This window comes from Hyperolius riggenbachi, chromosome 7 (assembly GCF_040937935.1).
Source record: "Hyperolius riggenbachi isolate aHypRig1 chromosome 7, aHypRig1.pri, whole genome shotgun sequence".
NCBI lineage: Eukaryota > Metazoa > Chordata > Amphibia > Anura > Hyperoliidae > Hyperolius > Hyperolius riggenbachi.
The window spans coordinates 16,661,908-16,678,151 of NC_090652.1; the positions used below are offsets into that span (position 1 = coordinate 16,661,908).

General features: G+C 48.6%; 1 protein-coding gene across 1 annotated transcript in view; it reads left to right on the top strand.

Moving 5' to 3' along the window:
- LOC137525347 (uncharacterized) overlaps positions 1 to 16,244 on the top strand; it is a 182,542-nt gene that overhangs the window by 81,969 nt on the left and 84,329 nt on the right. Inside the window, exons 8-11 of the mRNA XM_068246402.1 lie at positions 3,297 to 4,577; positions 7,703 to 7,801; positions 9,431 to 10,071; positions 13,504 to 13,565. Coding sequence (XP_068102503.1) covers positions 3,297 to 4,577; positions 7,703 to 7,801; positions 9,431 to 10,071; positions 13,504 to 13,565 — 2,083 coding nt within the window. The remainder of the gene's footprint in view (positions 1 to 3,296; positions 4,578 to 7,702; positions 7,802 to 9,430; positions 10,072 to 13,503; positions 13,566 to 16,244) is intronic.

Sequence of the window (16,244 nt, forward strand, 5' to 3'; positions counted from 1 at the left end):
TATCAATCACAGGTTCAGTGAGTCTCATATGAGCACAAATCAATCACAAAATGCAAATACACAGCACTGCTCTCTCCAGCACAACCTCTCACACAGTGCTGAGTAACAGCAAGGAGATAATCCAAGATGGCATCCGCCTTATATAGGGAAGGGTGTGGCCAGAGATCCGCTCATTCCTATTGGTTGCTAGGGACACTCTGGTAAAAAAAAAATGCACCTCTGTAATGGACTCAAAGTTATAATTACAGTGGGCTGGAAATTTGCAGTTTGAAATTGAGTTTTCAATTGCAAGCTTGCAGTGTAATGAGAGATCAGGTGAGCGCCTGAATTCTCCTGCTGTTGCCTGTGCAGTGTGTTTGGCTCCTTGCCAGACCCGGTCTGTAGCTTCCCACCCAGCTTCACTATTTCACTCCTTCACATTAGCTGTGGGCAGCTGGAACTGGCTGGTCTTGTGGGCAGAGAGTCACTCACCAGATGTTTCCCACCTCCCTTTTCAGCACAGCAGCACCGCCAGCCACTCACCTCTTCACTCTCCTCCAGCGCCGAAGCTTCCCCCCCACCCCCCCCCCCCCACCCCCTGTCATAAGCTGACGGTGTGTATCTCATTTTGCTGCCAGCGTTTCTTATCACGTGATTTGCCAGTAATGTGCCGATGAGCCACGTGTGAGAGACGCTGGCTGCAGAAAGAGGTTAACAGATATCACTGATGACGGAGGAGAAGGGGAAGAGGAAGCTTTGGTGCTGGAGATGTGGGGGGGGGGGGGTGGCATCTGACCATTTATACTTCAAGGTGGAAGGAGGAACATCCAGCCATCCATACTACAAGGAGGTGGGGGTGCATCTGGCTACCTGTGCTGTAAATGGGGGGATCGTCTGGCTTCCTGTATTGCTGTGGGAAAGGGGGAGCTGTTGGCTAAGTATACTGAAGAGGGGCGTTATCTGCCTTCCAATACTGAAGAGGAGGGGGGTGGGGATGTTGGAGGAGATGCTGTTGGTCAGGGGGCGGCTGGTGACAGTACAGATCCATCCCTGCACTACACTACAATCTGCCTCTGCTCTCTCTATCACACTACAGCACACCCTCTCTCACTGTCACTAGGCCTCTCTACACTCACATCTGACTTTCTGCTCTATCACACTAACTTCAGCAAACTCCTCCTTCTCACTCACTAGTGCACTACAATCTGTCTGTCTACTCACTCCTCACTCACTCACTATCTCACAACTCACCAGATTCTGTCTCACAACTCAATCCACACACAACTGATTCTCTGCAGCACAATGCAGCGCACTGTCTCCCTCAATATCCTCCTCCTCACTGAACTCACAAAATGGCTGACAGTCTCACCTCTCTTATATACAAGAGGGGAGGGATAGCCTGTGATAGGTAGCTAGGATCTGGTTGCTAGGGCCTATAATTGCTCCGGATTGGTAGAGAATCCGATTGGCCGGTTAATGCTGCTATATTTAATGTAAGCTATAATTGTGGATGTACGTATAATTTGCACATTTCTGCATGTAATCCGCAGTACACTGATTGGCCCGAAATGACCGTGGTGTTCCTTTTTCCACAGTTATTTTGGGATATGTAAGTCCAATCACAGGACTGGGAAATACTCGGTAGTATTGGACCAATCAGAGAGTGCGGAGGCATCCCGCGGGGTTCCCATTTCCACAGAAATATTCTGCATTCTCTGATTGGTCCGATGCTTCTGAGCTCAGTGATTGGCTGACATTTCCGAGTTGCTGTAATGCGGCATTCTGACATTGGGCTCTATTCACAAAACGTCTCATACATGACTTATCACCTCATTTATAAAAATAACCTTCTGTGACAGAAGAAGAAAAGCGTCGGCACTGCAGTATTTCCGCTGAATTTGGAAGGATGTAGCATAAAACACACACCTTTTCATCCACACTTCTGGTATTGATAGCGTGCTCTGATTGATTAGAAGTTGCAATACAGTAAAGGAGAGGAAAGGGAGACAATTGGCACTGCTTCTATTGCTGTGTAATCCAGAGTGCGGTGCAACACATGTAAAAAATCCAAGACAGTGTATCTTCAAATTGTGGCATCAAAAATATTCATTCAACGTAAACATTCATGAACGTACCATTATCTGAGGGGGTGTGGTGGCGGCCTCCGTAGAAGCGCAGATTGTGCGTGAAACGGCGTAAGGCTCTCTGTGCCCAGCACCCACCGCCACCACACCCCCTCAGATAATGGTACGTTCATGCATGTTTACGTTGAATGAATATTTTTGATGCCACAATTTGAAGATACTGTCTTGGATTTTTTACATGTGTTCCGCCGCACTCTGGATTACACAGCAATAGAAGCAGTGCCGATTGTCTTCCTCTCCTTTACTGTATAAAAATAACCTTTCAGCACATTTACAAGCAAAATAATCACCCAAAGTAAGTTGTTTCTGTTTAACTTCATTTCAACATTACTTTTCTTACCTTAATTATATTATATTTTTGCTCTTTGGAAGCCTAAAAATGTAACATAGACGAGGTGGAAACAGGAAAACAGGTGAAAATCCTTTGTGAATTATGCCTATTGTTGCATTTACGTTTTGGAAATCGGCGTCCTGATGGAAATGTCAGACCATCCCCAGTCACAGTTTCCTTATTTGCTTAATTGGGAATAAGAGAGAGAAACATGTACATTACACGGGGCATATGAGTGACACGAGGACACAGCGGTAATAAGAATGTGGAAGTGACACCACATTGCTCTACAAACATAACACAGATCTCTTGCTATAAGTACATATAGGTCTGTTGTCACAGGAGTAACACATTGCTTCCACTGTCTCATCAAGCTCTACATTCACTGCTGCTCAATGTATGGCCAATGCTTTAGGTGTGGGAGGGGTCAGTGACATGCAAATAACTCTGACGTGTATGCAAATGTCATGCAGATTGTATGCAGATAATCAGATTGGTCAGGAAATGCATTTGATTGGATGAACTTCCAGCTACATAACATTTTCATGCAAGCCAAAGTTATAGTCATGTGATTGGCCGCCTGTAATGAGCTCCACCTTCTGCAGTTCTCAGTCAGGCTGATAACGTGTGATGGTCATTGGCATGCCAATAACTCTGAGATGGTGCAAACTGTATGCTAATTTTATGCAAAGCTATGCAGCTGCTGCATCTGGTCCATTTCCAGTCTGCACAAACTTTGCCTCAACTTGGAATTATCAGCAGCTCACTGACCATCCCTAATGATAATTGCTCCTCCCCTAAGAATGCTGTAACAGGAAGTGATGATGTTTCTGTATTTGCAGCACAGAGTCCCGGCATTAGGAACCTCTCAGAGACTCGTCTCTCTGTATCCACAGACTGTACAACGGATGATGATGTCACTGGACAAAAGTCTCCTGCAGATATCCTGGTTACCCCAAATATTCCCCCAGACTCCCCTCACCTGTATAATCCTGAGGGGCCTCTTCACCAGCACAGCTCTACCTCTGCTGTAGGGTCTCATTCCTGTTCCCTATGTGGGAAATGTTTTGTGAGAAAATCAAATCTAGGCGTACACAAGAGAACTCACACTGGTGAGATGCCATATTCATGCGCTGATTGTGGGAAATGTTTTGTACGGAAATCATGCCTTGTCCGTCATGAGAGATCTCACACTGGTGAGAAGCCATATTCATGTGCTGAGTGTGGGAAATGTTTTGTACGGAAAGCATATCTTGTCCGCCATGAGAGAACTCACACTGGTGAGAAGCCGTTTTCATGTGCCGAGTGTGGGAAATGTTTTGTACAGAAAGTAGAGCTTGTCATCCATGAGAGATCTCACACTGGTGAGAAGCCCTATTCATGTGCTGAGTGTGGGAAATGTTTTGTACAGAAATCACATCTTGTCATCCATGAGAGAACGCACACTGGTGAAAAGCCGTATTCATGTGCTGAGTGTGGGAAATGTTTTGTACGGAAAGGAGAGCTTGCCAGCCATGAGAGATCTCACACTGGTGAGAAACGGTATTCATGTGCTGAGTGTGGGAAAAGTTTTGTACAGAAGTCAGTCCTTGTCAGTCATGAGAGAACTCACACTGGTGAGAAACGGTATTCATGTGCTGAGTGTGGGAAATGTTTTGTACAGAAATCAGACCTTGTCAGTCATGAGAGAATTCACACTGGTGAGAAACCGTATTCATGTGCTGAGTGTGGGAAATGTTTTGTACGGAAAGCAGAGCTTGTCCTCCATGAAAGATCTCACACTGGTGAGAAGCCCTATTCATGTGCTGAGTGTGGGAAAAGTTTTGTACGGAAAGCAGAGCTTGTCAGTCATGAGAGATCTCACACTGGTGAGAAGCCCTATTCATGTGCCGAGTGTGTGAAATGTTTTGTACACAAATCAGACCTTGTCAGTCATGAGAGAACTCACACTGGTGAGAAGCCCTATTCATGTGCTGAATGTGGGAAATGTTTTGTACGGAAAGCAGAGCTTGTCATCCATGAGAGATATCACACTGGTGTGAAGCCCTATCCATGTGCTGAGTGTGGGAAAGGTTTTGTACAGAAATCTCATCTTCTCAGGCATCAGAAATCTCACACAGCTGGTAAGTAAGAGTCAGTGAAACATAACTTCACCTTTAGTGAACCTGAACTGGCCGCAGCATACTGCTCTCCATCTCCCCAACACAGCTGGGAATAGGGAGTATGGAGAGTGGAGTGCAGCGACCAATAACAGCGACCAATAACTGAACAAGTTTTGCTTATCCCACTCGCATCACTGGGGAAAAGTAGTGATGGTCAAGTCGATGCAAACAACTTCGAGTTGATGCAAATGTATGCAAATTATTATGCACATTTTTATGCAGCTTGACCATGAACCAATCGAATCCCGCTAAGATAAAATATCGATTGGTTCATTTTCAAGCTGCCTAAATGTGCATCAACTCGAAGTTATTTGCATCTACTTGACCATCACTAGTGAGAAGCTCTATTACTGCACTGAGTGTGGGAAATGTTTTGGTTGTGGTTTATTTCTTGCTAGACGCACCTGGCAGCATATTATACAGAGTCCCGGGGCTCTTTCATGCTACTCAGCGCATTGGTTTGTAAAGCAAGTCCCTGAGCTGAGGTGGGATGATGGGATAAACATGGCTACATATAGTACTAAGCCTAATTAGTAATTGGTTGTGTTCATCTTCTATTTATTCCATTGCAAGTGGTAAAGATGTAATTGAAAATAAAGCACAAGTCAGATCCGTACCCCTCTGGGTCCTCCCCAGGCTCCCCACATCCTTTTCCCGACCAGCGATGCAGCGCTGCACCCTCTAGAACATACATGTCAAACTTCGGCCCGCGGGCCAATCTGGCCCTCAGAGCCATTAAATTTGGCCCTCAAGTGGTTTCTCCACTTTGCATTATGTTTGGCCCACTCTAGACCACCAGGGAAGCTATATTGGAGGTGAAGTCCTAGAACACTAGGGAAGCCATAAGGAAGAGGTTTGGGGAAAGCACTAAACACTAGGTAACTGTATAGGGGAGGGTGGGGGCCTCTAGACACCAGGGAAAAGTATAGAGGAAGGAGGACCACTAGACACCTGGGAACTTTATAAATGAGAAATGTGGCCAGTACACGCCCATGACTAGGTTCCCGTGTACAATTTTGGCCCAGTTTGTATTTGAGTTTGACACGCCTGCTCTAGAACAACTATTCTCAGCCGGGGTTCCGCGTCAATTTGACACTTCTGTGGGATACAGCAGGCCCACTTTCCCCACTTCTGTGGAACAATATAGTCCCTCTTCTGTAAATGGTTGCAGCAGTGGAAAGATTTGTAAAGCAGCCTCATCACTTCGAAGCCCGGTCTATAGTTCCGGCATGTGCGGGAGTTCAAACCGAATCCCTGCTTCAAGGAGGAGGAAAGGACATCAGATGGTAAGTATGGGGGGGGGTCCCTACACTGACACCAGTGACCAAAGCAGCCACAGAAAGGGGGGACAAAGCGGCCACAGAAAGGGGGGACAAAGCGGCCACAGAAAGGGGGGACAAAGCAGCCACAGATAGGGGGGACAAAGCAGCCACAGATAGGGGGGACAAAGCAGCCACAGAAAGGGGGGACATAGCAGCCACAGAAAGGGGGGACAAAGCAGCCACAGAAAGGGGGGACAAAGCAGCCACAGAAAGGGGGGACAATGCAGCCACAGAAAGGGGGGACAATGCAGCCACAGAAAGGGGGGACAATGCAGCCACAGAAAGGGGGGACAATGCAGCCACAGAAAGGGGGGACAATGCAGCCACAGAAAGGGGGGACAATGCAGCCACAGAAAGGGGGGACAATGCAGCCACAGAAAGGGGGGACAAAGCAGCCACAGAAAGGGGGGACAATGCAGCCACAGAAAGGGGGGACAAAGCAGCCACAGAAAGGGGGGACATAGCAGCACACAAACAGACAAACAGACAAAGAAGCAACACAAACAGGACAAAGAAGCCACACAAGCGGGGGGGGGGGGGGGGGGAGACAAAGTAGCCACACAAATGCAGGACATACAGTAGTAGCCACAGAAACAGGGATAATGCACATGGGAGCCATAATTGCTAATAAGGACAAAGGGGGACATACCTGCTAAGGGGGACATAGAGGGCCACACTAAATATAGAGGGCACAGGTGCCATACTATGCAGAGATATGGATCCAATTTTTATATGGGAATAAAAATTATACATACGCTCATGCAAACACACACACACACACACACACACACACACACACACACACACACGCGCACTGTATACACATACACACGCACACGCACTGTATACACATACACACACACATACATACACATACACACATGCACACACACACACATACACACATGCACACACATGCACACACACATGCACACACACATGCACACACACATGCACACACACATGCACACACACATGCGCACACACACATGCGCACACACACATGCACACACACATGCACACACACATGCACACACACATGCACACACACACACGATTTGACAATTTTCTGAAAGGTTCCACGGGTCAAAAAGGTTGAGAAATGCTGCTCTAAAGGTCACAGCCGGGCTCCCATCCATGCAGGCAGGCACACTGCGCAGGATGCCTTGTGCTTGCACCCTCTGGAAGGTCACAGCCGGGCTCCCATCCATGCAGGCAGGCACACTGCGCAGGATGCCTTGTGCTTGCACCCTCTGGAAGGTCACAGCTGGGCTCCCATCCATGCAGGCAGGCACACTGCGCAGGATGCCTTGTGCTTGCACCCTCTGGAAGGTCACAGCTAGGCTCCCATCCATGCAGGCAGGCACACTGCACGGGATGCCTTGTGCTTGCACCCTCTGGAAGGTCACAGCTTGGCTTCCATGCACACAGGCAGGCACACTGCGCGGGATGCTTTTTGCTTGCATCCTCTGGAAGGTCACAGCCGGGCTCCCATCCATGCAGGCAGGCACACTGCGTGGGATGTCTTTTGCTTGCACCCTCTGGAAGGTCACAGCCGGGCTCCCATCCATGCAGGCAGGCACACTGTGCGGGATGCCTTGTGCTTGCACCCTCTGGAAGGTCACAGCTTGGCTCCCATGCACACAGGCAGGCACACTGCGCGGGATGCTTTTTGCTTGCATCCTCTGGAAGGTCACAGCCGGGCTCCCATCCATGCAGGCAGGCACACTGCGTGGGATGTCTTTTGCTTGTATCCTCTGGAAGGTCACAGCCGGGCTCCCATCCATGCAGGTGGGCACACGGTGCGGGATGCCTTGTGCTTGCACCCTCTGGAAGGTCACAGCCGGGCTCCCATCCATGCAGGTAGGCACACTGCGTGGGATGTCTTTTGCTTGCATCCTCTGGAAGGTCACAGCCGGGCTCCCATCCATGCAGGTGGGCACACGGTGCGGGATGCCTTGTGCTTGCACCCTCTGGAAGGTCACAGCCGGGCTCCCATCCATGCAGGCGGGTACACTGCGCGAGATGCCTTGTGCTTGCACCCACTGGAAGGTCACAGCTGGTCTCCCATCCATGCAGGCGGGCACACTGCGTGGGATGCCTTGTGCTTGCACTGTAACGACTGTGGAATTCTCTCCGTGGTCAGCGCACAGGACCCGCACTGACACTGCGGAAGTCCTCCACAAGCGTATAATTTGAGAGAACCCAGCAAAAGGTGCAACGCACCTGTAGAGGGAAATTCCTGTCGGCAGATGGAGCTGTGGAGTGCAGAGGAACAGATCTTCTGCCCGGCCACAGACGCCAGACAGGAATTGTACGAAGGGAAGAAACGCAGGGCAAGATAGTCCTTAAAGAGAGAGAGTAAAGCGACAGGATGTATGTGTGTCCACCAATCTAGTCGCCATCCAGCGACGATGAACACACAAGGACTGGATCACAGATCAGAAGGATCCACAGCCGCTACCGTTAGGGGCTAGTGCGATCCAAGCAAGACAGGCAGATGAGATAGCCGGTAGCAACCGCTGCTCCAGCTATACTCCAAGAAAGCAGATCAGAAGGATCCACAGCCGCTACCACTAGAGACTAGTGCGATCCAAGTAAAACAGATGAAACAGAAGGGGCTACCAGTAGCAACCGCTGCTCTGGTTAGCACCCACAGACAGACAGGACGATTTCCTATCGACCACCGTTGGCGACAGGACAATCACAGCAGAGAGGCAAAATAGACAAAACAGATAAGCAGGCTAACTGCACTAGAGGAGCTGCCCAGTGCAGTCCCCAGAATTACTCTAAGATAACTATAACAATCCAACAGGGAAGGCTGACTCTCCAGGAGTGTATTTAACAAACCGTTATGACCAGCCAAGCCTTCTGGGAGCAGAAGGCTTTTATACTGCCAGCCCTCAAAGGAGACAGCTGGGCAATTTGCATGTATGCAAATCCCTCAGCAAAGCAACTCTGAAAGTTGCAAGATAAAGCCAGGTCTCTTTTCCAGAGACCTGCATCTCTCAGACATTAGGAATGGTCAAACAGCTGTCTGCCTGTGCAGCCAGCTGAGCGGATCATTACATGCACCCTCTGGAAGGTTACAGCCAGGTTCCCGTCCATGCAGGTAGGCAGGCACACTGCGCGGGATGCCTTGTGCTTGCATCCTCTGGAAGGTCACAGCCAGGTTCCCATCCATCCATGCAGGCAGGCACACTGTGCGGGATGCCTTGTGCTTGCACCCTCTGGAAGGTCACAGCCGGGCTCCCATCCAACCATCCATGCAAGCAGGCACACTGCGCGGGATGCCTTGTGCTTGCATCCTCTGAAAGGTCACAGCCAGGCTCCCATCCATCCAAGCAGGCAGGCACACTGCGCTGGATGCCTTGTGCTTGCACCCTCTGGAAGGTCACAGCCGGGCTCCAATCCATGCGGGCTAGCACGCTGCGCGGGATGCCTTGTGCTTGCACCCTCTGCAAGGTTACAGCCATGTTCCCGTCCATGCAGGCAGGCACACTGTGCGAGATGCCTTGTGCTTGCATCCTATGGAAGGTCACAGCCAGGCTCCCATCCATGCAGACAGGCACACTGCGCAGGATGCCTTGTGCTTGTATCCTCTGGAAGGTCACAGTTGGGCTCTCATCCATGCAGGCAGGCACACTGCGTGGTATGCCTTGTGCTTGCACCCTCTGGAAGGTCACAGCTGGGCTCCCATCCATTCAGACGGGCACATTGCGCGGGATGCCTTGTGCTTGCACCCTCTGGAAGGTCACAGCCAGGCTCCCATCTATGCAGACGGGCACACTGCGCGGGATGCCTTGTGCTTGCATCTTCTGGAAGATCACAGCCAGGCTCCCGTCCATGCAGGCAGGCACACTGCACGGGATGCCTTGTGCTTGCACCCTCTGGAAGGTCACAGCCAGGATGCCATCCATGCAGGCATGCACACTCCGCAGGATGCCTTGTGCTTGCACCCTCTGGAAGGTCACAGCTGGGCTCCCATCCATGCAGGCGGGCACACTGCGCGGGATGCCTTGTGCTTGCACCATCTGGGAGGTCACAGCTTGGCTCCCATGCACACAGGCAGGCACACTGCGCGGGATGCTTTTTGCTTGCACCCTCTGGATGGTCACAGCCAGGCACACTGCGTGGGATGCCTTGTGCTTTCATCCTCTGGGAGGTCACAGCCAGGGTCCCATCCATGCAGACAGGCACACTGCACTGGATGCCTTGTGCTTGCACCCTCTGGATAGTCAAAGCTGGGTTCCTGTATATGCAGGCAGGCACACTGCGCGGGATGCCTTGTGCTTGCACCCTCTGGAAGGTCACAGCTGAGTCCTCATGCAGGCAGGCACACTGCACCGGATGCTTTGTGCTTACACAGTATCATGGAGTTGCTTGCGCTCCACAGATAAAAAGCCGAACTTTTAAGGTTCTTTGCAACTGCATAGGTAAAAGCAGTCCTGCCTCTGCTCAGTGCATCCACGCTTGTTCATGGACGGGAGTGTGAACAGACACATTCTTCCACACGTGCTTGTGAGGAGGTTTGCAGAGGACAGGGCCTAGGGAGAAAACAAAGGAGAGTGCACTCAGAATACTGGAAATAGGAAGAAAACCAGCCAGTCGTAGACACAGCTCACCTGAAGATGTAGCTGACAAGCCCATACTGGAGTTATCAGCAAGCAGGCTTATGTCCCCTTCTGACCAGGGACCAGGTTGGTTGCAGCTTCTTTTCCCCCCAGGAAGGAAGCTTGTAGTTGGAGGGAGAGTCACTGGAACCGCTGGCTGGAAATGTAGCTGTTCGTGTCACAGTGCTGACTGTACCATCACAGCTGTGTACACGTGTGGGCTACTAGAGATTCTATCCTGGAGGGAGAGACTCCTTCATAAAATCAATGAATAAATGAATAAAAGATCACGTCCAGCTCTAACCAAGACGCTGGCTGGGCGGGATGGTGGCAGCGTTGGATTTCTGAAAAGTAATGCATGTAGAAAGATGGAAGGGAGACCCGAGTGTAAAGTTACTGTTTGTCTTTAATTGAAAGTTATCTTTCTACAAAGCGTTTCAGGGGGCCAATCCACCTTTTATCAGGCAAACAATGGTGTCTTTGTTACATACACATTTTAATACAATAATTCAAAAAACAATTTGTAGGTTGTTTAGGCCGTCTAGGCCAATCCGTGTCTATTTGTAAATTTAATCAGCGACCTTGAGTCTCTGCGGCATGTAAAAAAATTCCTCGCCCCAAGTGGGTTTGGCAAGTAACAGAAGGAGTAGAGAAGGGAGTAAGAGAGTCAGAACATAAAACTGCCACTAGGTGGCAGCCACAGGGTACTTATCTAAACCAAAAAAGACTGCAGTTATGGGTGATTATTATAGTGGATATTACTGGGTGAGTGCAATGTGGGTGCTGGATATTGGTGGAATTGCTGGGGGTGGGAGGTGACTTTGGGTGCTGCTATGGATGGTAGAGTTGCTGCTAGGGAGGTAGAGGTCACTGTTGGTTCTGGGGGAGGTAGAGGTCAGTGTGGGTGCTGGGGGAAGGGTAGGTCACTGTGGGTGCTGGGGGAGGGAGAAGTCACTTTGCGTGATTGGGGTGTGAGGTCACTGTGGGTGCTGGAGGAAGGGGAGATCACTTTGGTTTCTGGGGGAGGGAGAGGTCAGTGTGAGTGCTGGGGGAAGTAGATGTCAGTGTGAGTGCTGGAGGAAGGGGAGATCACTGTGGTTGCTGGAGGAGGAGGTGGTCAGTGTGAGTGCTGGGGGAGGGGGAGGTCACTGTAAATGTTGGGGGAAGCAGAGGTCAGGGTGGTTGCTGGTGGAAGGTGGGAGAAGACACTGGATGCTGGGTGTTGGGAGAGGTCACTGTGGGTGCTGGGGATGGGGGGAGGTCGCTGTAGGTGCTGCTTTTGGGATGGGAATTCTCTTTAGGAGCTGGTGGGGACAGGAGGGGGTACTGCAGGGGGAGGGAAAGGTCACTGCGGGTGCTGGAGAAAAATATGAGTGTGGCTACTGGAGGAAGACACTGTGGGTGCTAGGTGGAGGAAGAGGTCACTGTGGATGCTGGGTGAGGGAGAAGTCACAGAGGGTGCAGCTGTTAGGGAGACACCATCTTACTTGCTCCCAGACAGAATGACCACACTAGGATTCCTGTCTGGAGCCTCTTCACTACAGAGTGTCTCAAGCAGGTGGGCGGAGCTGATCACAGTAGGGGCGGAGTTTCATTGGTGTTTATTTTTCCAGAGTGGTTATGGTATGTGTAGTATCTTTTACCCAATTTCCCTCCTCGGGACAAGTATCTACGTTCTTGCAAATTCCCTCTTCACCTCCGGGGATGTAGGTACTACGTCCCTTGCCAGCACGCTCTCCCGCTCGCTCCCGCGCTCGTTATCGCTGCCGAACGTTAGACAGGAAATGAATAGGTGGGAACGTAGTTCCCATTCATTAATCTGTGGCCCCATTTGAATGATCGATGATCATTGAGATGCTGCGATCATTTGTAGCTTCCCACGTAACACGTCCACGCATTACTTCCTATTTGCGTAGTGATAGTAATGCGTGAGGCCATCTTGTGGCCAAATAGTAAAATTACATCTACACACATTTTATTTTAATAAAAAGGCCCACAAATACATTTAAAATGAACGCTTTACCTCCCACACTATCACATATTTACCCAAATATTTTTTTTGTGTTAAAAAAAAATGACAATAAGAATTACATAAATAGTTACCTTAGGGACTGAACTTTTTTTAATATGTATGTCAAAAGGGTATATTACTGTTCATTTTGAAACTATGGGCTTGTAAATAGTGATGGACGAAAAACTGAAAAAATGTGCCTTGATTTCCAAATAAAATATCGGCACCATACATTGTACTAGGGAAATATTTTATTTGCAATAAACGGGACAAATGGGCAAATAAAATGTGTAGGTTTTAATTATGGTAGCATGTATTATTTTAAATCTATAATGACCTAAAACTGAGAAATAATCATTTTTTTTTTATTTGTTTTTAATTTCTGATTTTTCCTGTTAAAATGCAGTTTGAATAAAATAATTCTTAGTAAAAAGTACCACCCAAAGAAAGCCTAATTGGTGGCGAAAAAACAAGATATAGATTGTTTTGTTGTGATAAGCAGTAACAAAGTTATAGGCGAATGAAGTGAAGTGGTTAAATATGCTGGTAATGTCTGTGCAAATTATTGCAGGTGGAGATCTACGAGATGTGATAAATTGTTATGTTACGTCCTGGTATGTTTAGTGGATCCTTATGGATTTTTGGCAGCTGATAAAAGAAAGCGGTTTGTGGGATTTTAACTGTTAATAAAATTCAATTAATCCTTGTTTAAAATATTATTTTTAAGAGCTTCTGATAAAAGTGAATTATATTTGGTCAGACAAATATCTGTAGGCTCTTTCGCTAATTTTTTTATAACTGTAATCATTGAATCCGTCTGGCTTCTTTGGTGTGAGCTGTTCTGTTTCGCAGCATCACTCCTCCTCCCTCGTCCGCTTCTCTAATAACTGTAGCTTTGTTTGCTGTGAGATTTTTAGTGCTAGTTTCTCCTGTCTGCTCAGATTGGTTCTCATCAAGGGTTCCTGGTGAGGAAGTTTGGTGTTCCCAGCACTGGATTGGTGGGGTGAGAGGTACGGGGATACTGAGGAAAGTATTTATTGGGGCACTTTTCCCTTCAGGTTTACTTTAATAAACTTGCTGCTTTATTCTCTGCTAATGAGGCAGGATCATGAGTCATATCTTGTATATCCTGCGGTATGCAGTATGTGGGGTGCACTGGGCACCCCCTATGGCTCCCGCCGCGCTGCCTCCCGCCGGATGGCCTGGGAGAGGGATGGAGGGGATATCAGAGGATGAGTGGGATGTGACACTGGAGCGAGTGACTAAGGCTGCTCCCCACACACCTGATTCCAGGCCTCTAATGTATCATCTGACACTTTGTTGTACTCTCTCATTAATGTGTATTTGCTTTACTTCTCCAATAAACTTGGCTACTTTAAAAATATATTTTATGGTTGTAATTAATCATATTTCCTCATGGAAGATGCTCTTATCCTGTTTCTACTACATCATCATGTCTGTTACTCTATGTGAGGCTGTGTTCCCCTTTAGACTATCATCTATCACTAGCCTGGATCAGGGGGGCTGGCCCTAGAGCTGCGCAGCCACACTCGTGGCCATGCGGACTGCGCAGCCGCGGCCAAAGGAAGCGGCCATATTGCGAGAGGCAGGAGAGCCCGACCCGGGCCGTGGGGTCGGCAGCCGGCCCGGGGGGCTAATGAGCGGGGGGACCCGGCGGATGGGCGCGGATGGCGTCCTCCGTGCCATAAAAGATGAGGCAGGTAGTTTACTTTTTTTAGCATTTTCGCCTCGTAAGTCCTTTAAAGTCAGATATACATATCTGATTGAGACTGTACAGTATATATGATGTGTACACAGGAATCTCTTATATATACTAAATAACATCTATGCTGTAAGTATAAAGCCTGATATGTAGCCGTGTCACTAATAGAGATGGTCAATGAGATGGAAATAATTCTGCATTGATGCTGATTTATGCAAATGTCAAATGTATGCACTCTCTTTGCTCATGAAATCAAATAATTTGATATGTTGTTAAAATTTGATTTGATGACTACGAATTAAAGGGTACCTGAGACGGATGAACAGAAGAATGTTATATACTGTATCACAAAGTAAACCTGAGACAGATGAAATTAAAATGTTATACATACGGTACCTGGGGCTTCCTCCAGCCCCCTTCAGGCCAATCAGTCCCTCGTTGTCCTCCTCCACCACCTGGATCTTCTGCTATGAGTCCAGGTAATTCAGCCAGTCAGCGCTGTCCGGCCACATGCTGCTCCTACAGCCAGGAGCATTCTGCACCTGCGCAATAGAGCTGCGCATGTGTAGTATGCTCCCAGCGGCGGAGTGTGTGCATGCGCACTACGCCAGACTGGCTCAAGTACCTGGACTCCTAGCAGAAGACAAACACAACGGGGGTTGTCCACAGACCTCAGGAATCACTCTGTTAATCTCGGGGAGTCACAGATCATCGTAGGAGGTCCATCAAGCCTCCACTCATAATCCAGTCCATACACAAACAATCGATTCCGGACTCAACCCTTGCATGAATAATCTTCAGAATTTATTGTAATAATGTATGCGGTTATACAGCAGACAAAAAAGCACAACGTTTCGGGTTACATGCCCTTTCTCAAGTGCTTAACCATCTGAACAGACCTTCATATAGACACACACATATTGACACACCCCTCCAAAGCATTAAGGGGCGGGCACAAAACTTTTCCAGAACATTAACCCTTACTTTTGAAAGGACAACCAATTATCATAAGAAGCACATTAAACTGAAGTCCTCGTTAAGGCCACTGGGGGACTGCATCCCCAACCTGTCCATCCACCAAGCCTCACGCCGCAACAGCGCACTCCTAAATTCTCTACCTTCTTGGCGCTGAACCACTTCGAGTACCTGCCATCGAACCTGGCTCACACCATGATTAAATTCCGCGAAATGGCGTGCAAGGGGATGTTCCCGTTTTTTCTTCTCATCCTTTTTCTTTTTACACGCTTCGGGGTGGCGAATGTTGCTCTTATGCTCGTTGAGTCTAGTCTTAATGTCCCTTGAGGTCTGGCCAACATAGGACAGACCGCAAGGGCATTTGATTAAGTACACAACACCCGTCGAATCGCAAGTAGCGAAATCTCTAATAGGAACCGGCTTAACCGATCTAGTACTTTGTACGTTGGGCCCCCTTATGATGCCATTGCAGTGCTGGCAATTGAGACATGGAAAGGTCCCTTTCCTAGGGGTGCCCAAAAACACCTGGCGGGGTAATTTAGATCTCCCAATGTCCGCCCTAACCAATTGCTAATAATGTAGGAGCAGCATGAGAGAAGGCTCTGGCATGCTGCCTAACTGCCCCAAATGCTTTTTACACATGATGTGGACCTGTCTTCAGGTTATCATGTGTTGGGTTTTAGTCATCAAACTCCTCGATGACTATATGGGCTGCCCCAGAGGCGTACCTTCTTTATATATTTCCCCAACCCTTTACTGGAAAATTCCTGACACAATTTGCTATAGAGACGCTTCAAATAGCTCGCTAACTCCTCACCAAGTGTTGGAGACTTACCACAGCGCCATCGTGCACTGAGTGGGTCTGGTCTGTGAATCGGATGCTTCCCCTCCACAAGGCAGTATATCACCGCAGAGGTACCCAATCTAATGTGACAACATCTGCTCTACCTGGATAAATTCCCCACACACTAAGTTATCCCCTAT